The 24,750-nt window shown below is 37.3% G+C and overlaps 1 protein-coding gene across 1 annotated transcript in view; it reads right to left on the bottom strand.

Moving 5' to 3' along the window:
• Positions 1-6,998: 6,998 nt before the first annotated feature.
• The window catches only part of sema6ba (sema domain, transmembrane domain (TM), and cytoplasmic domain, (semaphorin) 6Ba), a 125,293-nt gene continuing 107,541 nt past the window's right edge, over positions 6,999-24,750 (bottom strand). The window contains exons 13-17 of the mRNA XM_079379203.1: positions 23,543-23,722; positions 20,197-20,337; positions 17,785-17,862; positions 15,152-15,210; positions 6,999-9,947 (exon numbers count right to left, since the gene is read on the bottom strand). Coding sequence (XP_079235329.1) covers positions 9,031-9,947; positions 15,152-15,210; positions 17,785-17,862; positions 20,197-20,337; positions 23,543-23,722 — 1,375 coding nt within the window. The 3' untranslated portion in view covers positions 6,999-9,030. The remainder of the gene's footprint in view (positions 9,948-15,151; positions 15,211-17,784; positions 17,863-20,196; positions 20,338-23,542; positions 23,723-24,750) is intronic.

The following is a 24,750-nucleotide window of genomic DNA, read 5'->3' on the forward strand; positions in this document are numbered from 1 at the left end:
ATGTAAAAAGTTAGATTGATCCAGATTAGATTGAGGCAGATCCCCGTCATATGTGCGGAACACAGGATAACAAAGCTTGGTCTACAACTGACAACATTGGTGTTACCATGGTTGCAGGTTTTGATGGAAATACCATAATATTCTTTAAAGTACAATTTAAATATTGTTGCACGAATCAGATAATTGCAGGCTACTATGGCACCACCAGAGTATGATCCTGTTTGGACTGTTACTTTCAGAAAAATATATATTTATTTTTTGTATGCAATATATTCCAAAAAATGTCTAAACTGTCTCTGCACTTTGTAATTTTTTTGTTCAAATAAATATTTTCATGAAGATTATGTCTATATGAAGGAATTCAATAATATTGTTTAAATAAAATAATGATATTATATTATATAGCTATGCTTTTATCCTGTGACTTTGATCACATGCAATTTTTATCACAACAGTATATAGTAATAGTAGCTAATAAATCATATAATTTATATACCTTTTTATATAGATTTATATATTGCATTATTTTTATATTATTTTATGTTTATATAATCAGATTCCAAAAATTAAGTAGTAATATTATTTGTAATAAGATTTTTAAATACTCGTGACCAGAGTACAGTTACTTTTTTATTGAATACATGATTACATGTTATTCACATAATAGCAATTCATAATTTATCGATTCTCCCGAACTCCTATTTTTCATCTTTTAAATGTTCCTTTCTAAAATAGCCTACTGCTTCTATGCATTCAGAAAGTCTTCCAGTTTTGTGGACATTCACACAAAGAATGCACAATTTTAAGATACACAAAATCACGTTATTTCTTATTTACATGTAATGCAGGCATTCCCAAACTTTTTTTGTCATCTGAACATCTTTCATCTAATATATTTACTTGAAGTACCCTGAGATTTTGAAATAAATATTGTAATAATTAAGCATCACATTTGCATGTTCACAGTTCTCTGTTGGTTAATGGTCACATTAGAACATGCAGGTAAACAAATTAAACATTTTCTTCAGTGTTTTCATTTGATTGATGTTATTCTAAAATGTTAGAATATTTTTATGATTTAATTCATTATTATCTTGTCATTAAACTCACAAAGCTTCATTTACAAACCCTTTGGGAAACCTTGAAGTAGCCCAACGTAATGTTAAATGCACTTCATGTTATTAATTACAACGAATGGAATATGTTTTCTTACTCTTTGTATTTTTGTATCAATATGGTATGAGATTATATTTCAATCAATGTGATAAGTCAAAACTAATCAAAAAGTACTTAGACTTTAGACTAAACAATCTACCCAGACAATTCTGAGTATTTGTTATCATTGATATATTTTCAATGTATTTATTTTATTAAACATAAAATATTTATACCATGAATAGTAGACAAATGTAATAAATATAGTCCACACATATCAGTAATAAATCATATAATTATATAGTTTTTATTATTTGTATATTATATTTAGTATTATTTTTTATATTTTTTAATTTATTAATTTTATTAAATAAAATATTTTAAATATTTATGAATATAGTACACAAATATAAATCATAAATCATAATTTAAGATAGGCAGACAGAAAGACAGTCAGATAGTCAGATAGATAGATAGATAGATAGATAGATAGATAGATAGATAGATAGATAGATAGATAGATAGATAGATAGATAGAACAACAGAACTGCAGAATGATAGATAGATAGATAGATAGATAGATAGATAGATAGATAGATAGATAGATAGATAGATAGATAGATAGATAGATAGATAGATAGATAGATAGATAGATAGATAGAACAGAACTGCAGAATGATAGATAGATAGATAGATAGATAGATAGATAGATAGATAGATAGATAGATAGGTAGATAGATAGATAGATAGATAGATAGATAGATAGATAGATAGATAGATAGATAGATAGATAGATAGATAGATAGATAGATAGATAGATAGAACAACAGAACTGCAGAATGATAGATAGATAGATAGATAGATAGATAGATAGATAGATAGATAGATAGATAGATAGATAGATAGGTAGATAGATAGATAGATAGATAGATAGATAGATAGATAGATAGATAGATAGATAGATAGATAGATAGATAGATAGATAGATAGATGGGTGGGTGGATGGATGGATGGATGGATGGATGGATGGATGGGTGGGTGGGTGGATGGACGGACGGAGGGAGGGAGGGACGGACGGACAGACAGACAGACAGACAGATAGCTAGATGGGTGGATGGATGGATGGATGGATGGATGGACGGACGGACGGACGGATGGACGGACAGACAGACAGACAGACAGATAGATAGATAGATAGATAGATAGATAGATAGATAGATAGATAGACAGACAGACAGACAGACAGACAGACAGACAGACAGACAGATAGACAGATAGATAGATAGATAGATAGACAGACAGTCAGACAGACACACAGACAGACAGAAAAAGTAATTAAAATAAACTATAAAATACACTCTATTAAAATAAGGAGGCCTTCGGCTCTGATCAGTTTGCACTATTTGTCATGTAAGGTTAAACTGTCCTCTAGTGGCCATTCAGTGTATTTGTCACATGCGTTGTCTCTGCAGTCTCGTGCACATACTGTAGACAGCAAAAGCATTTGGCACGTGGTATAGTGATTCTATATTAAAACATGAACTGAAAATGGCCAGTGTTAAATACCTTATCAGGTCTAGGGAGTACTAAAAACATCATCCATATAATTAGTAATAGGTTTTTTGTTATGTTACCATGCTGTACGGTATTGTTTTGTTCATGCAGTATCATAGTAAAACCATAGTATGAAGAACCTTCATCAAAGTATAAACCAAAGTACTTGCAGGTCTCTGCGTCTCTGCAGGTTTTGTGACTGCTTTAGATCTGTCTGTCCAGTCATGATGAGAGAAAAAGTTGCACTATTTTGATGTTCTTCTCAATTTATCACCCTGTTGAAAAAAAACAGCATATGCTGGTTAGGTACGTTTTGAAGCATGGATGCTGGTTTGAGCTGGTTTAAACTGGTCCTTAGCTGGTCATGAGCAACTAGCTCCTGCTCAGGACCAGCACATTACCAGCTTAAACCAGCTCATGACCAGCTAAGGACAACCAGCTCAAACCAGCATCCATGCTTCAAAACCTACCTAACCAGCATATGCTGTTTTTTTTTCAACAGGGAAAATTGCGGCATTTAAAAAAACGATGGATAATTAGAAAAAAAAAAACAAAAAAAAAAACTACACATCAGTTTGTACACCTTTGACTTATTTAATTTTTTTTTAAAGCCATTAAGAAGCAAAGAACATGAATGAGTCGAATTAAACTGCATTGATGCTAAATTCCTGATGTAATTGATATGTTGATGTGTCTAATTAACTTCCAAGTACTGATCCTTCAAAACAACATCACTCTAGTCTTCAGATTGCACAGAAGTTGCCATGGTGACATGGTTCTCCATAGCAACAGAGAGATGCTGTGTGAAATTTCAATGTGCGTTCAGTGAAACGCCATCTACTGGACGGTGCCGTGCAAATGAAGAAACAACAACCTTTCCACTTGATGAACATGTATAGAAAATATTAGTTAGATATATTCTCTAGTCATACTCCCATATTCTCACGTTTTAATAACAACGACTAACAAACAGTTAAAGGTAGCCATTGAGGGACTGTTTACAGTAAGCCTAATGATGTCAAAAATATTTTTTTTTATATATACTTTGATACTAAATTTGATAGTTTTATCAGCAGAATGGAATAAGTTAAACAAACTAAAACCACAAAGCATAACTGAATCTAGTCAACCCCATGGCTAATACTTACTAGTGATTGTGCTGTTGTTTTCCCTCCAAAATGATATCACTTCCTGTTTTTTGTTAAAGGGATTGTACAAAAGACTAATAGAACGGAAAATGATAATGTGGAATATCCTAATAATCCTAAAAATCACATTACCAATTAAAAAAATATGTCAAAAAAACATGTTTTGTCTAAAAATAATTGAATATTACTTAATAATTTGCCTGTTTTGATTTAGAAACACATTGAGATAAGACAAAAATGGCAGCATCTGCTAGTAAAATTATTTAAAATTAAAGTTTAATTAAAGGCGCATGAATCAAATAATCACAAAATGTTTGTATGCAATATTTCGGAGTGCCATGATTTTCAATGTTTTAATTTAGAAATGCATTGAGGGCAAAAATCATAACATCTGCTCAGACTAGTGAAATAATTTTTTGCTCCTATGTTCAGTTAATTCTGATGTAGTGAAAAATTAAAATGAACTAATATGATTTAAATATTTTATTTAAATTGAGACATATATAATGAGCACAATGAAAATGCATTTGATTTTGCATGGCATTATTGATATAGGCTCTTATTTTATTCAAATGTTATTTTAAAAAGATAATTCATTACTTGCTAACTTTCTGCTAATAGAAATAGTCTCTGATGTACTGTAAGGTTAAGTTAAATAGCTGGGCTATATTGCATAGTGACTTACGTTAGCTACAGTAGTACGGTAGTTTTATAATTAACTATATAATATTTTGGGCAACTGGCACCAAATTAACTCTTTATAGTGAGCCTTACTGCAAAATGGGAGCACACCCAGAAAAAAAAGAAAGGTATAAAAGCTGTCACTGGGTTTGTACCTTTTCAAAAAAAGTAGGCCTACTAGTTTGTACAGTTTAGGTATTAATATGTAGACCTATATTAATAAGGTACTTAATTGCACCCTTTAGGGGAAAATAAGGTACAAAAAAGGTACCGCCCCAATGACAGCTTTTGTACCTTTTTTACTTAGAGTGTTGCATCATATCTTTAATACGGATGACACATTTAACAGAGACAAAGGTCAAACAATCAAATGTGTTTATTAGAATGATAAAATCTCCATGTTGATTTACATCTGAAAATAAATGTGTGCTCCAGTACAGTCGTGTGTGTTCATGTGTGAAACTGGGTGTATATGTGTGTACTTCTATACATGTGAGATTATTTAAAAACCAAACGAACAAAACAATTTTCACTGGAGTTCTATACACAGGGACATTACATCATCACCAGCGAGGGGTGGAAATCAGGATTTGAGCTATTTACAGAGTAGCTGAGTCTACGTAAACAACTCAACGTAACACTGATTCAGTCTTACACACAGCCCTTCACGTCGAAGGCAAATCTGTGTCGCCATATACATTTTCGTACAAAATGCCAGTTATCAAGAGATCAAGAATCCTGCTTCAACATTTGCAAAGTCTGTGACAACCAATAAATGTGATACTTTGTGGAACAAAAAAAAGTCAAACACATTATTGGCCTTGATTATTGTACAATATTGTGCTTGTTGCAGCATGATCGGAGATAAAGACACTGGGTTATGACAGCAAGTGCTTATGGGAAAAATCATTTGAATTCACAGCACATTCAACACTTTGCTTTGGCAATAATAGATCATAATTAACACAGATGGCGCTGTGTGAAAAAGTCAATGTCACTCAACATCACTTTGAGCAGTTCGGCATAAAAGCACACCAGAAATAATCCGAACAAAAGGAAAATATCGCGAAGGGCAAAATCATGGACATTTAAAGCCATTTTAATTTACAACAAGGGACTTCCTGCTAGAAAGAAAATTAGCTTTAGGCACTAAATTTTCAAGTTGATGTGTGGATACTTGTATCTTTTTTTTGAAGGCAGTTTGTGTGCGTGTGTTTCTTGAGGTTTGAAAGAAATAATCAGGAATTATACTGGGAACTAGACTTAGCCTACTATTTTGTCAAGAAAATACAAGCAGTGGTTTTCCAGGCAAAACACGCTTCTCCAGTAGTAGCATGCTTAGCTTTTCTCTTTCAGGAGAAAAAAAATCCCTGTTTTATCCACTCTGATCACTTAGAAAAGTAAATGCACACCTCAGTAAGCTGCTCAATTTGAGGTATCAATAGCACAAATAGCGTGCGACAAGTCACACTTTGAAGAAACACTTGTTTTGGCATCTTCGTAGCTTATTAGCAAACTTAGCGATTCCATTTTCTGTTGCCAAACATTTATGAAGATGGATATGGCACAGTTTCTTTTGAAAATTGTGAATTTGAACACTTGAAAACTTTGAGATGTTTGCTGAAAGTATATGACATCTTCCTGACGTGCTTCTTTCTTTACATATGGTTAGAATATTAGCATATAGCGCATTTGCTACTTCCTGCATTTGATTGCTTGCTTTAGTGTCCTTGACCTACAGGTAAGCAATTATATCCTTGCATTTCCTGCCTACCGGGATATATTTCCTGTGTTCTGGATCATATTTCCTGCCTGGTGTATCTTCAATGCTGAAGAGAGGAGACCTAAATACATACACACAGTAATTTAAACTCATAAACACACACAGGCACACGCACAGTGCAATCAACCATGACTCTCCTTTCAGCTGGATTTATGAGCTAATCAATGTTCAACCGACCATTGCACACAACTGCAGGAGTGTGTGTTTTCCGAGAGCATCAGCAATGGCGTGATCGTGCTCTCTAGGATAGAGGAGTATGCTTAAGTGATGCGTGTAGCACGTGCTTTTAATAAGAGACGTCTTGCAGGTGCATGAGAACTATTATTAAGTGCATTCCTGTGTACTCGTGTGTGTGGCAACTCATCTAATCAGACATCTGCTTTCAATATCTTACAGACTGATGCTATTAGACATTTAATAACAAAGCTAGTGTTTAAGTGTAAGCACTAATTGTGTGCGGGTCATGCAGAAAGAGGAAGTTGATGAAAAAGAGGTTCTTTCCTGAACCCTAGAGAGCCAACTTGTTGTCTACTGTCTTTTAAGGCAGAGTCCAAACCAAAATTAAGTTGACTTTTTTTAAACAGTCATTTTTGGACAGCAACTCTATTAACAGTGTCCAAGGAGACACAGAAAGTTGATTCATTCTCAAAATAAAGTTAATTTCACTAGTCTGATGATAGCATGTTGCTTAGCTAACTTTAATAAGATCAAAAAATAGTACATTTTAGGTTTTCTAATATAAGGTCACAATGACTTAAGCACACATGACTGTAAACTTGCAATCCACGATCCCTGTTGATGATGAAGAACTTTCAAAACCAAAGCAAATAAATACAAAATGGAGGGGAAGCGTATTATGATGGATATGCCAAGCAAAATGATTGGTTACTTCACAGACAAACACACACCCAATAACGTAACTGGCTTCAAGTCACATGACATCTCTTGACTTTGTAGTCCTTTTAGTTCACGCATTGTGTTTCTCTGGGTTTCTCGTTTGCTCTCCTTCAGAGTCCAGGAGAAACAAAAGGTCAAACAGTATCTTAAGGAAGAAGAGTCCAAAGGTCCTCAAGACAGAGTCTGTTTTTCTCAGTTTCTAATTGTGTCTTTTTAGAAAACAGCGGGTGTTTTTACCTCAGTTCTCTGTTCCATGTTACATTTTACATATTGTGTAGAAAAATTCACTGTACAAAAAAGAAGAAACAAAATAAAAAGACAAAAAAAGACTTGGAATCCAGCGTGTTCAGAAGTTTTCAGAGAGCTTTGTTTCTCTGATAAAACTCACAGAGCTACACAGAACACAGATATTCACGTGGTTGAGGCCATGAAACTCATCCAACCAAAGTTTTCTCTCTCTGTCTCTCTCTCTTGTAAAGTCTGAATTCAAGGCTGAGGTAATACTGAGGTAAAGACCTCAGCTCAATCGACAGAGAAAAAAGTCATAAAACACAAAAGATTTCCAAGCATACAACAGAAAAACCTTGCGCTTTCTATTCATACATTTTGGTCAAAATAATACATCAATGCAACTGGCGTACTGTGAATCTTGCAAAGCGAACCATGAGACGGGGCCCCGCCCACATGTAGTGATGTCACACACAAATATTTATAATGGAAAAAGTGCTGCTGATGGAGACAGTGTTGTTATTTTGGCTAATGTGGCCCTTTCTATAATATGCTTCTCTTTATTCTCCCATTTAATATGCTGAATAGTATAATTTGTCTATGAATCAGGGGTGTACTACTTAAGTCCATCTTAAGCCAAGACCATATATTCAGGAGCATTTGGACTCAGGCTTGAATGAGCTGGTCTCGATCAGTCATAGAAAATATGCTCATGGACTTGGACTTTAGTCTGAGTCCAGTCTTGTAGGACTCAAGTACTACAACACTGCTACGTATGTTATGTAGAAAATGTAAATTTTAATGGGCTACAAGAAGTTAGAACCAATCAATAATCACTGTGATGTGAAAGGGAGAGGAAGCGATTCCAAGTTCATTCCAAATCTTTCCTTTCGACCAGTTAACCTGTCCAAATATGCTCCTACAGCATTTACACTGATGTAAATGGGGTGTCCTGTACGCCAGTAATCACAGCACTTTGTTTAGAGTTTGGTATCGACCAGAAACAACAACCACCGTTGACCACTGAGTCATTACTCCAAGAAACTGTTGCGTTCTTCCTCTTATTTGGAGTTAACAATTGTCCCAAATTAAATGCGGTCGTTAGATCAAACTTACAAATCTGCTGAAAGGGTAACCTGCTAAAGAGAGTCAAGGTCTGAACAGATTCAGGGATAGATAGTCTTCAAGATGTCTACAGTTCTTTCCTCCATCTGATAAAGGCGCAATGAAGTTTGGTAAGCCTTACTCATAGTCAGTCAGCAAGAATGAGAACTACAGGGAAAAGTACATCTCTGCCTACATATTTGTGTGATTGTGAGTGATAAATAGAGAGAAGAAAGAGGTGTTTCCAGTAGGAATGGCTGCTCTTCTCATAGTCAGCGGGGTCCGTTTTGGCTTTTCCTCATGCAAGCAGTTCCAGACAAATGAGGAAAAGGATGACAAGCAGGTGAGGAAAGAAACAGAGAGAGAGAGAGACACAGAGAGCTGCTGTGATTGGCCAGGTTGCGCTCCGCAGTCCACATGAAGTTTCAGCCGCTCACGTTTCTACAATTTCCCACTCCTCACATCTTGGTTCCTCTCTGTTCACTGGCCTGTTGGTGTCCGATCGCTCCCTCCCTTCCCGAGCAGGTGGCTGAAGTCCGCCAGGTCGATGAGCCCCCTTGACCCGTGGAGCACGGTGCGCGTCAGTCCTGCAGGATGCTGTGAGGCCGGGGTGTAGTGGTGGCCCGTTGGAGGTATGCCGTGACTGCTGAAGATGTAGCCTTCGTGGGTCCAGCGTAGCGGCTCTCCGCTGTACTCTATCTGGGTGCTGGGTGCTGACACCACTCTCCGCCGGTCGGGGGAGTCTTGGGGAGTCATGGGGTAGTTGTATTCACCTGCCGACTTGCGAAGAAGAGTGCCTGGGCGTATTCCCTGATCCCGGTACTTGGAGAGAGAGACATAGCGTTGGCGGTCAATACAGGTTTCAATGGCTTCCTCATGACGTCGACCGGACCCTTGCAGGAGTTTAGAGCTGAGAAACAAGGTGGATGGTGGAGGTGGACACTGGGTTCCCACCGAGCTCAAGAAGGTCTGGCTTTGGTCCCAACTGGATCCTGAATCGGACAGGCGTAGCCCACGTTTCTGCTGCAGGGGAGTTTGCTCGGGTGTGGGAAGCAGACCTGGATCCAAGTCGCCCGCTTTGACCCAACCGTTCGGCATTACGAAGAGCGTCTCTCCCTGCGAACGTGGCCGGTCCGTGCCGCTGTGCCGGGATACGCTCATCACGGAGCCGCTCCTGCTTTGTCCCATCATGCACCGTTCCTTCTCGCTCTTCCGCTGACTACTGGATGAAGGAGTGCTGCTGTGCGAACGGTGGCGGTGTTTTTGACCCATGATCCAGCAAACTGCCAGGCCTGAGAACGCTGCCCCAGTGGAGAATGCAGAGACTGCAGCGACAACCAGCAGATTCAAAGTAACAAGACTTTCCGGCTCATCCGTAAAACTCTCACGTAACAGACCTGCAAGAAAGAGAGGATAATGTTACAATCCAAAAACAACAAGTAACTTGGGGCCAGTTTTACTAACAGTTTGCGCCAGCGCAGGCCTTCTTTTGGCGTTAAAATATTACTGTCAGGATTTACTAAAGACGTGCAGTGAAGAATTAGAGCTGAAAAGGCATGGACACAGTTATTTTTGCGCCTGACCTTATTGAATATGCATTTAGGAGTTTCCCTTTCAGACGCAAAATTTATGGGAGGGGAGCATTCAAATGAATCACACAGCCCGATTTACAAACATTTGCGCTCGTCAAATTACTGGTATTTGCGCCATTATTTAACGCCCAACAAAAGCATGTCTTAAATTATTTTGCACTTGAAATGGCTGCAATTATTGTTGCAAGGAGGAGGCGCCGCAGAGAACAGAGAGCTCGTGGTAGAAGGGAGAGGGTTTTTTTCCACACATATTAATTTATTCGGAATGCCATAACACATTATATGAACAAATCATTTGCCAAGCCACGTTACTTTTAAGTTACTTCCGCAAATGAAAGATGACTTGGAACCCTCAACTAGGAGTCACGCAATACCAGGTCTATCAAAACTTTGTGCAACCCTTCAGCTTTTGGCCTCCGGTTCTTTTCAACATACTGTGGCTTATTTCTTTATTCTTTATTTGTGACTACGCTAATTTGTGCTGCACATGGTATATTGCGTTGGTCGATATGTAAATGAGATGTTGCATCTGTGTTCTTTAATTTGCGCGTTGTTAGTAAATCACCTGCAGAAATGTTCAGTTTTCATCTGTGCTGTTTTGGAATTGCGCTCTCCCGCTAATTTGCTGTTTAGTAAAACTAGCCCTTGAAGGCCAAAATGCAGTTTTGGGACTACTAAAAAACACAGTAACATCTACAACTATTGACATGATTAAGCTCAGGAGGACTAATCATTAAAAAACATTTGAATGGCTTACAAAAGCATCAAAGAAGCTCCTCATGACTTATGAAGCGGTGTGCAATTGATCTATTGAGTTTCTGTACATTACAGCCCCAGCAATCGATCAGAAAACAAGAGACTGTTGACTACAGTTGCTCCTAATTTTGTGAACTTGATACAGTGTGTTTCAGTAGACTAAGGCCGTGACCTTACAGAGATGGAATATGACCTTAGAAACCTTGAATTTAAACGTCCTGCCTCAAGAACCATGAACATGCAAACGCCACTGTCCGTCACTGACCATGAGCAACCTGTGCAATTGAGATTCATACTGGAAATGTGAGTAGATGTAAGAACTAAATGGGTCTAAAGAGATCATTCGATAAATTCAAAGGACGCAGCAGTTTTTGGAGTTGATGACTCACGCTTTTCATACTCTGCTTTCTAATCGTTTCTCTTGGAATTGGCGTTTGTGCAATCCTGGCCTTTCTCTTTCTTTTAACAGCATTCCTTGTACTCTTTCTTCTGCTGTTCCCTGTGAGATGTCCTTGGTTTTAACCTTTATTTTCTCAGTCTACTTTTTTCCTCTATCTCCTCTCTTGGCTTTCTTCTCGCTGACTATCTCTCCTCTAGTGGTGCCGTTTATGTGTGGGCTGTTAGCCGTCTCACAAATGAGAAGCTGTCAGACTCTGCGTCTACTCCAGTATCCAAACTAGTAAATGTCTTGACAGTAAGAGGACATTTAAAAGAATAGTTCACCCAAATAGGAAAATTCTGTCATCATTTACTCACCCATACGTCAGTCCAAATGATTTTCCTTCTACTGTAGGCCACAAAAGGAGACAAACCAGTTTAGAATGACATGAAAGGGAGTCAGTGATCACTTTTTGGGTGAACTGTTCATTGCTTGGTCACGCACTCTTTCAGATATAAATGAATATTGTGTGCAGCCCTTCAAAGAATACCATGGTACTGCCATTGTGGTAGTGTCCAGAAAATGGCAACCATATAAACTACATACACTCTTTGACAAAGCACATTTCTATTCCCCAACACACATATACAATGAGATTGACACATAGGCGTACACACACACATTCATACACAAACCCCAATTTTCTGATCTCTTCTTGTATTCTCTCTCTCATATTCCCTTTCTGTTTTCTGCCATTAAAACTGTTGTAGTCTCAGCTGGGAATTGTAACAGCAGGAGTCTGCTGCACACAACACACTCAACAACTGAACCCTTTTCTTAACTTTTGGTTTCCTTTGAACATTCCTAAAGACTAAAATACTGCTGCAAGATTGCTTGTAATGTGTGTGTGTGTGTGTGTGTGTGTGTATCCGTCCTCAGGGGAGTAGCAATCATTTCAAGAGACAGAAACCTCCTGACCACTGATAGATTTCTCTTACATCTTTATATTATTTGTATTTGTAGCATATTTTCAGCTGACAAGTCAGCTTTGCCATAACAGGAATACATTCTATTTTACAATTATTTGAATCATTTTAATAATAAATGTAACTGTACTGTATATAAAGCAAATTAGTATATTTATGCAATACTGACAAGACAAAGAGAAAACAACTCACTGTGCCTGGCTGGATAACTTTAATAGCTTTAAAACGTCATCTAAAATGAACATTATAATGACTATATGGCTAATTTTAATGTACTTGCCTGCTTCTGTCAAAGTCCAGCAGCATCAAACAGAGTGATTTCAAACAAGCTCTGAACAAACTCGTTTCTCTCGCTCTCTCTCTCTCTCTCTCTCTCTCTCTCTCTCTCTGTTCTGATCCCTTTTTTTGGAATTCACTGTTTCACTCGTCTTAGGCTCTTTAAAATATGTCTGAACTTCTGTGTGATGGATGGAGCGAGCGAGGACAGAAGAAGACAGGCTTTTTATGTAAACGAGTCGAGAGGACAGCTGACCAGCAGACTGGAGCTGTTTCAGCAAGGAGTGCTGAGTTTAATGAGCCTGTGACTCTGCTTCATATATCCCAAAACCAAATTATATTAGACTGGCCAGACGGCAGCCATTTTACAGACGCATTTCTATGGGCTCATTATATTATGAATGTGCCTAAATTTCTTTTCAAGGATCTCTTTAATTAGTTCCCATTTGCCACTTGACATTGGGGTTAATTTTGTTCTCCATGTTAATTCCGTCCCTCCCTTTCCTCTGTCTGTAAATACATCCTTCAGCCTCCAGCTTTATGTTGAATGTTAAAGCGAGTAAACAAGCTCTCACTGTACAGTATACAAGGATCTGCATATTGTACAGTTTTTCTGAGGTTTAGAAGTCTGACTCTCTGGCTATATTCATACTACCATATTTACCATAACATTGTGACAAGTGTATTGCAGCAAACCTGAGTGGGTTGAGTACTGTGTATGACCACAGTCAATTCTCTTTGATAATTCACAATAGGCTTGACTTGTTCCTGCTGCAAAGACCAACATTTCTGGCTGGTTTATGCTGGTTAATACTGGTTTAGTGCTAGTCTGCTGGACTTTGCTGGGTAAGATGGTTAAAATAAACTATAATAAATTCTGTTAATAAATAAAAATATTAGATGAACAATTTTCAACGATTTGGCAACTAACTGAAATACTGTAAGTTTATGTTGAACACTAAATTAAATTTAAACAGGAAAAAACGAGAAAAGAGAAATACAAAAAAATACTACTAAAAATAACAAAAGTACATAACTAAATAATTAAAATAAAAATAAAAATGAGAACTAAAAATATACTAATAGAAGCCAATTCAAAATATGAATAAATACCATAATAACATGCTATAAATAACTGCATAAATAATACTAAAACAACACTGCACACCAGCCTGACCACCACACCACTGTCATTTCTTATCACAATTTTAATGACCTAAAATATAATATTAAAACTGTTAAAAATAAGCCAAAATGCCTAAAATAGATTTTAATAGCAGGTTCGCATTGTGACAACTTACCCCATACAGTTTAACATCATACTCTGGCAGCTCTGCTATTGCTTCTGTGGTTCTAAACCAGGGGGTCAGGGTTCACTAGGGGGCTCAGCAAACTTTTATTTTATTTAAAATAATAGATTATTATTAATAAAATATTCAAACTCTAATCTAAATAAAAATCTATTCTAAATTAACATCAAACTAAATGTAATTTTAATCCCCCCTTAATAATTATTTTATTGAAGGACATACGGTTCATGAAACTAATCACAGGTAAATAGTTTAATATATCAATGTCATGTCAATACATTTTTTTCATGTTAATAAAAAAGAAAACAAGCAGTAATAATTACAGCAGAAATACCGGTCAATTTTGGAAATACCTTTTGGACAACGGGGGGCCTTTGACTCAAAAAGTTTGAGCACCACTCATTAAGCACATTGTTGACCGCAGTTCTATTCATACAACACATATGAATCTGAAAGTGCTCTCAGAATTCAGTTGTGTCTCCTAAAAACTTCAGGAAGTCACTATAAGAAGTCATACAATGAGGCCATCATTATTTTCCTAAATTGAACTGTGTCAAGATTAACAATCCAAAAAAGACGCCCATATTCTGCTGCTGTTCTCCATTTTTATCCTGAAACTATCACACAGAAACAGATTCCTTGAAAGTACACACTTACTAAGCCATTGAACTTTAATCTATTTGATTCTGTGTGCTTTCTCGCTCTCTCTTCTGTGACTCTATATGAATCCATATGGCTGCAGTGAGATATAGCCTCTTCTGTCTGAGTATCTGTGGCAGTCTGTTATGTCAGGAATTCCTGAAGATGAGACTTGAGAACCTCACTGCTGTTCCACATTCTGCTAAATCTGAACTTTGGAACAAATTTAAGCGTTTTGCGCCATGAAAACTGGAGAGATTGACAGAGAGTTTTTCATATGCTGCCAGATTTGCAAAATGCTATTAAGAGCGGAAAGCGAATCTAAGCTTCTCATTGTTTGAAAATATAAACCATCTTTTGTATTTTTAACAATGTAAACAAGGTTGCTAACTCGCACCCAGACACCTTGTACTTTAAAGAAATCAATTAAAAAAAAAGACTCGAGGCTCTGTTTCTCTCTCATTATCTTCTTCCATCTCTCTCGATGCAACCTGTGACTTTCTCGTGACTTTGACTGCTTGAGGACAACTTTCAAACCAGACCAGACTGGATCTTTTCTGTATTGTTGAAGAGTTGCAAGAGAATTCTCTCGAGGAAGGAGAGACGCGCAGAAGGTAGAGCGGGAAGCTAAAGGTCCCATCCAAAACAGGTTCACAAACTCACCGTCGCAGTCTCCGAGATGTGTAGTGTTTCCATATTCAACGTCCTGCACGAAAGGTAATCTACAAAACAGGAGAAAAACAGATTTGAATATTAACCACAAATTCACAGATTAGATACATGACACACATTCTATAAGTACATGAATGCATGCACTTCTAGTTATACAAACTCAATTTCATGCGTCATTGCATTTAGAAATGTGTCCGAACACAATTCAAAACACATTCGACTGCTGTTTTTTTTTTTTTTTTAGGTCAGTGGCTGTTATGACAGAGAGAAATTTTAGTTAAAAGTTAGTTAAACTGTCATGTTTACCAAGCGACATGAATAAATATACACCTGGTTTAAAGGTGAACAATATATAATACAATTTTATATTCTTATATACTTTTTTTAGGAATATGCAAATATTCAAACACTGAACTTTGAACTTCCAAAACATTCCCATCCAACATGTTCTAATTGGAACATTTGTTTTCCAACTAAGTCACGCAAACATTGAATGTCCTCTGAATGCTATTTCTGAATGCTATCTGAACATTCAAAAGTCAGGTTTTTAAAAATGTTTCAAAAAATATTTTAAATGTTTTTCCTGATATTCCATTTGATCAGTTTACAAACATTATGGGTAAGTTCATTTCAAAGTGGTAACATTAAAAATGTAGATTACAACCCGAATTCCGGAAATGTTGGGACGTTTTTTTTTTTATTTGAATAAAAGCAAAACTAATAGACCTTCAAATCACATGAGCCATTATGTTATTCACAGTAGAACATAGAGAACATAACAAATGTTTAAACGGAGACATGTTACACTTTTATTCACTAAATGAGCTCATTTCAAATTTGATGCGTGCTACAGGTCTCAAAAAAGTTGGCACGGGGGCAACAAAGGGCTGAAAAAGCAAGACATTTTGAAAATATTCAGCTGGGAGAACATCTAGCAACTAATTAAATTAATTGACATCAGGTCTGTAACATGATTAGGGATGTCTTAGAGAGGCAGAGTCTCTCAGAAGTAAAGATGGGCAGAGGCTCTCCAATCTGTGAAAGAGTGCGTAAAAAGATTCTGAAATACTTTAAAAACAATGTACCTTAATGTTAAATTGCAAAGGCTTTGCAAATCTCATCATCTACAATGCATAACATCATCAAAAGATTCAGAGAAACTGGAGAAATCTCTGTGCGTAAGGGACAAGGCCGAAGACATCTGTTGGATGCCCGTGGTCTTCGGGCCCTCAGATGACACTGCATCACTCATTGGCAAGATTCTGTCATTGATATTACTAAATGGGCCCAGGAATACGTCCAGAAACCACTGTCAGTAAACACAATCTGCCGTGCCATCTACAGATACCAACTAAAGCTCTATCATGCAAAAAGGAAGCCATTTGTGAACATGGTCCAGAGTCGCCGTCATGTGCTGTGGGCCAAGGCTCATTTAAAAGTGTTCTATGGTCAGACGAGTCCAAATTTGACATTCTTGTTGGAAATTACAGACGCTGTATCCTCCGGGCTAAAGAGGAGGGAGACCTTTCACCATGTTATCAGCTTTCAGTTCAAAAGCCAGCACCTCTGCTAGTATGGGGGTGCATAAGTGCATATGGCATGGGCCGCTTGCATGTTTTGGAAGGCACTATGAATGCTGAAAGGTATATAAAGGTTTTAGAGCAACATATGCTCCCCCCCAGACGACGTCTATTTCAGGGAGGGCCTGTTTCAGCAGGCCAATGCAAAACCACATACTGCAGCTATTACAACAGCATGACTTTGTAGTAGAAGAGTCTGGGTGCTGAATTGGCCTGTATGCAGTCCAGATCTTTCACCTATAGAGAACATTTGGCGCATCATTAAACGAAAAATAAGTCAAAGACGACCACAAAGTCTTCAACACCTGGAACCATATATCAGGCAATAATGGGACCAAATTCCAACACCAAAACTCCAGAAACTCATATCCTCGATGCCCAGAGGTCTTAAAACTGTTTTGAAAAGAAGAGGAGATGCTACACCATGGTAAACATGCCACCATCCCCACTACTTTGAGACCTGTAGCAGGCATCAAATTCGAAATGAGCTCATTTTGTGCATAAAATTTTAAAATATCTCAGTTTAAACATTTGTTACGTTATTTATGTTCTATTGTGAATAAAATATTGGCTCATGTGATTTGAAATTCTTTTAGTTTTCATTTAGTCCCAACATTTCCGGAATTCGGGTTGTAACTAAAACGTTTCAGAAAAAAAATGTATAAGCAATGTTTTTGTAGTAACATTTTGAGACCATTATTATTAAAGATGTTCAAAACTTTAATAGGACCTTATAATTACAGTTATTTGGGTTAACACATCAGCAATGGCTCAAGCAATGGCATGAGTGTGAGGGCGGGACTAAATGTTTGACTGGCCAATTTCAGATGAGCAGAGTGTTTTGGAAACCTGTGTAAAAACATTTACATCTGGTGACAGTAGTGGTGCAGAAATTGCACACCTTTAACTGCATACAAATTTGAGGGTAACTCTATAACCTCCTTGAGTTGAGGCTTAAAGGCATGTCAAGTACAACAGGGCAGTATGCATGCAACGGCAATCATTTATATTTGTGTAGAGTATGTTTCTGGTTTTATTTCTAACCTGGTGCCTGGCCTCAGGAGTGAGCAGGTACTTCCTCTTGTCCAGCCGCAGTATGGATCTCTGGACGCAATGCAGTTTCTACACACACACACACACACACACACACACACACACACACACACACACACACACACACACACACAATGTTTGTCAATGTTATTACAGAGGACAATACTGACGTCCTCTATAACAAATACAGGAAACAAAACTGGAGAACAGAAATTATGATTTATAGAGAATGAAACAGAGAGAGAGAGACAGACATGACTGCATTCAGCTGCAGTCTCATATTTTCTCATATCTGTCTCTCCAGCTATTCAACATCACTTCTCTAAAACCATAAAATTATATACATAAAATTATAAACATAAAATTAGATTTATATATATATATATATATATATATATATATATATATATATATATATATATATATATATATATATATAATTTTATGAAAATATAATTATAGTGATTTTACTGCTTATAAAAAAATTAACTTTAAAGTGAGCAGATTTACAATCCAAAAAGCAATAAATATAATTACTTTAATTAATTTTTTCTTACCATTTTTCAATTACAATTTGCCATTTAAGTTTATATTATTTAAAGGGGTCATATGATGCGATTTCAAGTTTTCCTTTCTCTTTGGAGTGTTACAAGCCATTCTTGCATAGATAAGATCCCTGAAGTGGCAAAGACTAAAGTCTCAAAACCAAAGAGATATTCTTTATAAAAGTTAAGACTCGACCACGGCCACCTAAAACGGCTCATTTAAACATGCCCCCACATGTCTACGTCACAGTGTGGGGAGATTTTCAAAACACTGCCCAAATGAATATGCAAAGAAAGGGGGCGTGATTTTTATTCTCGCTGTAGTATTGTTGCTGCCTGGTCCCGGAGACACTCTGTTTCGTTGTGAAAGCGAAAGTACTTTGTTTGGGCTTCCAAAAGAGGACACAACTAGAAATCAGTGGTTAAGTTGTATTTACAACACTGTTCCAGATCAGTTCAACCCAAATTTTAGAGTGTGTGTAGCGCATTTTACGGAGGACTATTTCCTGAACCTGGAAGAGTAGCCTACAATTCTGGCTTGCACAAAGGCTGTTTCTATAAAGTGGGGCAATTCCAACTTTGCAAGGACATTCTGGTGCTTCTGACTCACAGCCTGTAAGTATGTTTTCATATTTAAAGAATTTGCCACTGACTATTCAAATGCGAGTTTTGAGCAGTGTAGAGTAGCGTTTGTTGTTTGGCATTTCTTCGATCACTAATGCAGACATGGTAATGTTTACATGGCGAGATGCAACGCGATGCTTAAAAAGACAGTTTTAGTCATTATAATCAGTAATTGTGTCCCCACTGGATGCAACAAATGCCTCGTTTAAAATGGGTTTTATTGTTTTTGTGTCGTCGCACTGGAACACGACATCACAATACGGTAAGGGGCGTAACATTTCGGTCTTACGCTTGAGGTATTCAGCCAATCACAACGCACTGGATAGCTGACCAATCAGAGCACACCTCGCTTCTCAGAACGATGACCTTTGTTAAAAAATCGACGCCTTTGAGAAAGGCGGAGCATAGAGAAGCAACAATAATGTACAGTGTGTGGAAAATAATGTGTTTATTAAACACATTGCATTACACCAAATACACAAAATAATGTTCTTTTCTAGCAATGTCATATGACCCCTTTAAAACAATGCATTTATGTTTAGTACTGTATTCTTTGTTTAGCGTTTATGTGAGCTTATGCATGGAGGAAAAGGAGGTTTTAAAGTTGTGTACAGTGTAAAAAATTATTTTTTTGAAGTTGCAAATTGAAAAAAAAAAAGACTTAATTCTTTCTACTTCAAATTTTCATGTTAAATTCAATGTGTTACTAAAACAGTTGCTGGAAAAACAGTTTATAATCCATTTTCTCCCGTGTAGCAATTTCTGAGCGAACAAGTAAATCCTACACAATGTTTGCATGAGTGTACCACCCATAGCAACCTGGGCTGCTGGTGCAAGAGTCATTTGAGCGGCACATGGTGCTGCAGACGTACAAAGTGGATTGGAGAGACTTGAACTGGTGCAGATGGTACTGTACTGCATCCCGCAAGACGAGAGAGAACGTCAGCAGACTCAATCAAAGCCTCTTCCATTAATCACGGCTGAATTACACCAGAACTTTACTGCTTCACAGGAAGAGACCGTTCCAAATGTGCCGTACGGGAGACGGGCCAGAAGGAGTGTGTGTGTGTGTCTGAAGGAAATTGTAAAAGCTGGGTCACAGTAATTTCAAAGCCGCTGATGAAGCAGTGTGCATTTGGGTGGCACAATTTACTTTAAGATGGAAAACGAGAGCGCATGTGAATGAGAGTGTGTTTAATCAGTGTACAGACTGAAGCTGTGTGTGTGTTCTTACTTCATGCATCTGGAGTGCAGTTGGCACCGTGCGACAGGCACTCTCACCACGCAGGAGTGGAAGGCCAGCAGGAGTGTGTGACTGGGTTTGTCCAGGGTCAGAGAGAGAGGCTGCTTCGCCTGCACAGAGTCATCACCACACCTACACACACACATTGAAGTCATCAATTCAACCCCTCGTGCACTTTTACAACCAAACATTTCCTAGAACACGGATACACACAGTCATTAAAAACTTCATCAGCGTCTCCATGAGTCATGAACAGATTAACAAACAGTGTGACCACCCGCACTCAGCAGTGGGGCGGAGACATTCTAATTCATTTCACATGCAAAGAGGTTAGCCAATCACTACAGAGGTTATTTATGTATAGAACATGCAGTATATATCATTTACATAGTCTTAATGATACAGTAGCAAAATGGTGTCAGAGAGAGGGTAAACCTAAAGAGATTTTCCAAAAGACCAATAGGATGGAAAAAGAAAGTGTTTATTATGAATTAAAACAATATTCCCAAGAAATGTTTAGATAGTACTTTTATGAATGAATGAAGCATAAAAGTAGTCTTTTATACACACATAGTTTGAAAAATACAGTAAAAACAGTAATATTGTGATATATTATTACAATTTACAGTAAAATAACTCTATCTGAATATATTTTAAAATGTAATTTATCCCTGTGATCAAAGCTGAATTTTCAGCATCATTACTCCAGTCTTCAGTGTCACCTGATCCTTGAGAAATCATTTTAATATGCCAATTTGCTGCTCAAGAAACATTTATTTATGATTTGATTATTATCATTGTTGATAATGTTTGATGATCAGAACAGCTTTTATTTTTTTGCGTCACAGTGTAAATGTCTTTGCTTTGAAATAGATTTTTAAATCAATTTAATGTATCATTGCTGAATAAAAGTATAATTCCTTGAATAATCACTAAATAAAAGTATAATAAATAAATAAATAATGAACAGTTAATTTGTGTACCAAGACTTAATTTCTCCAGAATGCACTACCTATTAAATTTATGACTTCTAATTGAGTAAATTCCACTTCCTGTCATTTAACTTTAACGTCCTGTGGGGTGACTTTCCAACTTGTGAACAAATCCTTAAATTCAGAATTTCGTCCAGCCTTGTTCTCAATCCAATTTCCTCACTCTCCCTTTCTCTTAAGTAATCTCCTTGCCTCTTTCTACTGTCTGTGACTATAAAAAAAATTGGCAAACAGCCCAAAAAATACACACTAAAAGAGATTCAGTCAGAGTTGGTCTGTTTCCAACACACATTAACCATCAAGCTGTTAATAAGGCATTAAATTGCCGCAACAACACCGGTGTCTCAAAGAAACTCCCCAACAGTAGCTCTACAGATATCAGACATGTAATCTAAACACTGATAAATAGCTGGGAGACAAATGAGACATATTACAGGATGTCGTGTGAGAGTTTTGGATGGCATCCAGAGAACACCTGAGGCAGGACAGAAGGTCAAGCAGACACAGTGATCTTTTTGTTTCAGGTGTGTGTGTGTGTTTCTCAGCAAGCGCAGCGTCCTGCTGAGAACCTTATCTCAACCGCCACACAACTCGCCTTCATCTCCCAGCATGCATCTCTCTGAACCTTACTGTTCTTCCTCCAGACAGATATTGCCTTTCATCTTCAAAACCCCAGCCATGTTTTCATCCATCAGAGCGCCTCACGCTCACGCTCACACACACGCGCACACACGCACACACACACACACACACGAAATAATCAGAAACCCTGTTGAATCATTTTTCCTCCTTTTGCTTTTGAGGACATTTTCAGAGGCGCTGTGTGTTTGTTTGTTTGCGGATAAAAAGCATGGATTTATTTCTTCAGTTGCATTTGATACTGAATATCTTTTACTCTTTGACAGTTTTTAATCCAGGGATAAACATCAACAACAGTAAACAACTTTGGGAAACTGCTTGATAAAATAGGACTTTTGGAAATAAATGAAGTCTGGAAAAAGATTAAAGGATGCTAAGGACAACATCCAAAACCAACGTAACAACTTTTTTTTTTTTTTCGTGACGTATTGTCAAGTATGGTGACCCATACTCGAAATTGGTGCTCTGCGTTTAACCCATCCAAGTGCACACACACAGCAGTGAGTAGTGAACAAATGCACACACACACACACACACCGTGAACACACACCCGGAGCAGTGGGCAGCCATGCTGCAGCGCCCGGGGAGCAGTTGGGGGTTCGGTGCCTTGCTCAAGGGCACCTCAGTCGTGGTATTGAGGGTGGAGAGAGCGCTGTACATTCACTCCCCCCACCTACAATCCCTGCCGGCCGGGGACTCGAACCCGCAACCTTTCGATTACGAGTCCGACTCTCTAACCATTAGGCCACGACTTCCCCACTTGTCTACTAAGATGCTTTCATCTTTTTTGCAGGCAGCGTAGATCTATCTCTCTTGAGTTGTCATATTCTTAATTAAGGTAATTGTTTTGCAATACAATTTTTCTGAAAAGTTATGTTTAAATATGCAAATGAGGCAATGTCTAATTAAATATGTACTAATTTGCATATAATTTCAGAACTGAAATATGAACATTCGATAAGACACGGTTCAAAATTCATTTTGTTGACATATCAGAATTAAAGGTTTTTGCAGGATATTTCCTTTTATCACTCCATAAATCAGAAAACACTATCAACTATTAGAAAAAAAAATCACCATATTTAACATTTACAGCATTATTAAATTGGCTGACACTATTGGATAAGAACTGAACTGAGATGATGATGACTACATTGTTTTCTATAGTACCACTTTACATTTACAGTTTTGATTATTGAAAGGAATTGAATCGACACTGAACTGGCCTCAGCTGAACAATGACACTGTTGTTTTTTTTCTTTTTGACCTGCTTTACAGCAGAATTGATTTCTGTTTGCATCTTTGAATCATTTTTTTCCATTTATCCAAAAGTAAAGCTGCTTTGAAAGGATATGATATGTAAAGCACTATGTAAATAATGGTGACTTGATTTAACATTTGCCAGGCAAATGATATAATAACAAACCCCTCCATAGAAACCCTCAGAATATAGATCAAAACTGTAGTTTGGTGTATATACGTGCTACTAAAGTGGAGGTTTTGGGAAAACCTCCTTTAAATGTGTATTGTAATTCAAATCTACACGTGCAAGTGTAATAAAATAAACATTTAAATGTATATTTTGGATGTTTTCTTTCCACAACTCTGACAGAAGACGCTAAATACACCAAAATATCAAAACTGACCAGTGTCTGAAAAAACCACGGTCTTGCCTCAAACTGGTTTCAAATACAAAATCCTTTCACCTTTCTGGGTTGTAGCCCTCCAGTTCTTCCAGAAAGGTATTGGTGTTGGAGTACGGGCTCTCCGGGCTGGGTGTGATGAGGAACTTGAGAACGGTTCCCCTGGTGGATCCGAGGAACACTACGGTCCGATTGCGATGTGGGCCTGCCTCAGTGTCCACCACCATAGTGTTCAGCTGGTACCTTAAAAGTGAGGGAAATAGAACAATATGCACACCATTACAGAAGCTTATTGCTTGTATAAAACAGTTGCAACATCAATATGATGAAAGACAATAAAAGAGACATTTTCAGCCAAGAATATATTTCATCATGCTAAATGTAAGCTGTTTACAGTAGCCAAATAAAATAGTGCTTTGAAATCAGCACAAAACTGCATTTGCAAGCCATTTTGCAACAATAATGTGCTAAACAGAATATTGAATAAGAAAAAAACTATGTAACACAGTATTATTTTCCCCACCCACGTGGCCTATACACAATTCTGAGGAATAAGACAGTCCTTTCAGAGGTAAATCAAGTTATTGAGATATTTTCTTTAGAATAGCATTCACTGATGAATTGTGCACTGAAACATTAAGAAAGTAAACAGGGTTCATTTTGATCCGTTGAATTCAAGCGGATGGTCACAGTTTGTCATTTCATAGCTTCAAACATAAATCAGATTTTAGTGCTGCCGCTATCTGTTTTAAACCATTCTTGGTGTATTATTCTTAATACAGTTTATGAGATAATTAAAAAGGGATGTAAGAGATAAGATTTGCAAATACTCTCTCTGTTGAGACTTGAGAAGATTAGGTGTAAAAAGGCTTATTTGGATTAAATTCAACAAACACAGAGGAGTTTCACCAGCGTCTCTGACGGCTCACACCAGCTTTTAATTTCTGTGTACTTTTACTTTGTTGTAGTCGTGAAGAACCTGAGCTGACTATTTTTCAAGTCTGAAATCTTTATGAGGCGTAATTCACTAACGTTTATTCAAGATAAACATTCAGGCAAAATGGTCTATTATTGAATATGAATCAAATGTACACCAGAGTACCACTCTCCTTTGTGTCAATTTACCTCTAGTTATCTTGAAGGAACCCAGTGGCCATTTCAATCAAACATTTAAAAGCGAGATGATTTATAGCTATATTTTTCCTCGTTGCAGAGAAGCTTTGCTTCGAGTCTGAAGGCCTCAGACAATTTATTCTCTGCAGAAGCACTTC

The sequence above is a fragment of the Barbus barbus genome (genome assembly GCF_936440315.1).
Source record: "Barbus barbus genome assembly, chromosome: 26".
In the NCBI taxonomy this organism is placed as follows: Eukaryota; Metazoa; Chordata; class Actinopteri; order Cypriniformes; family Cyprinidae; genus Barbus; species Barbus barbus.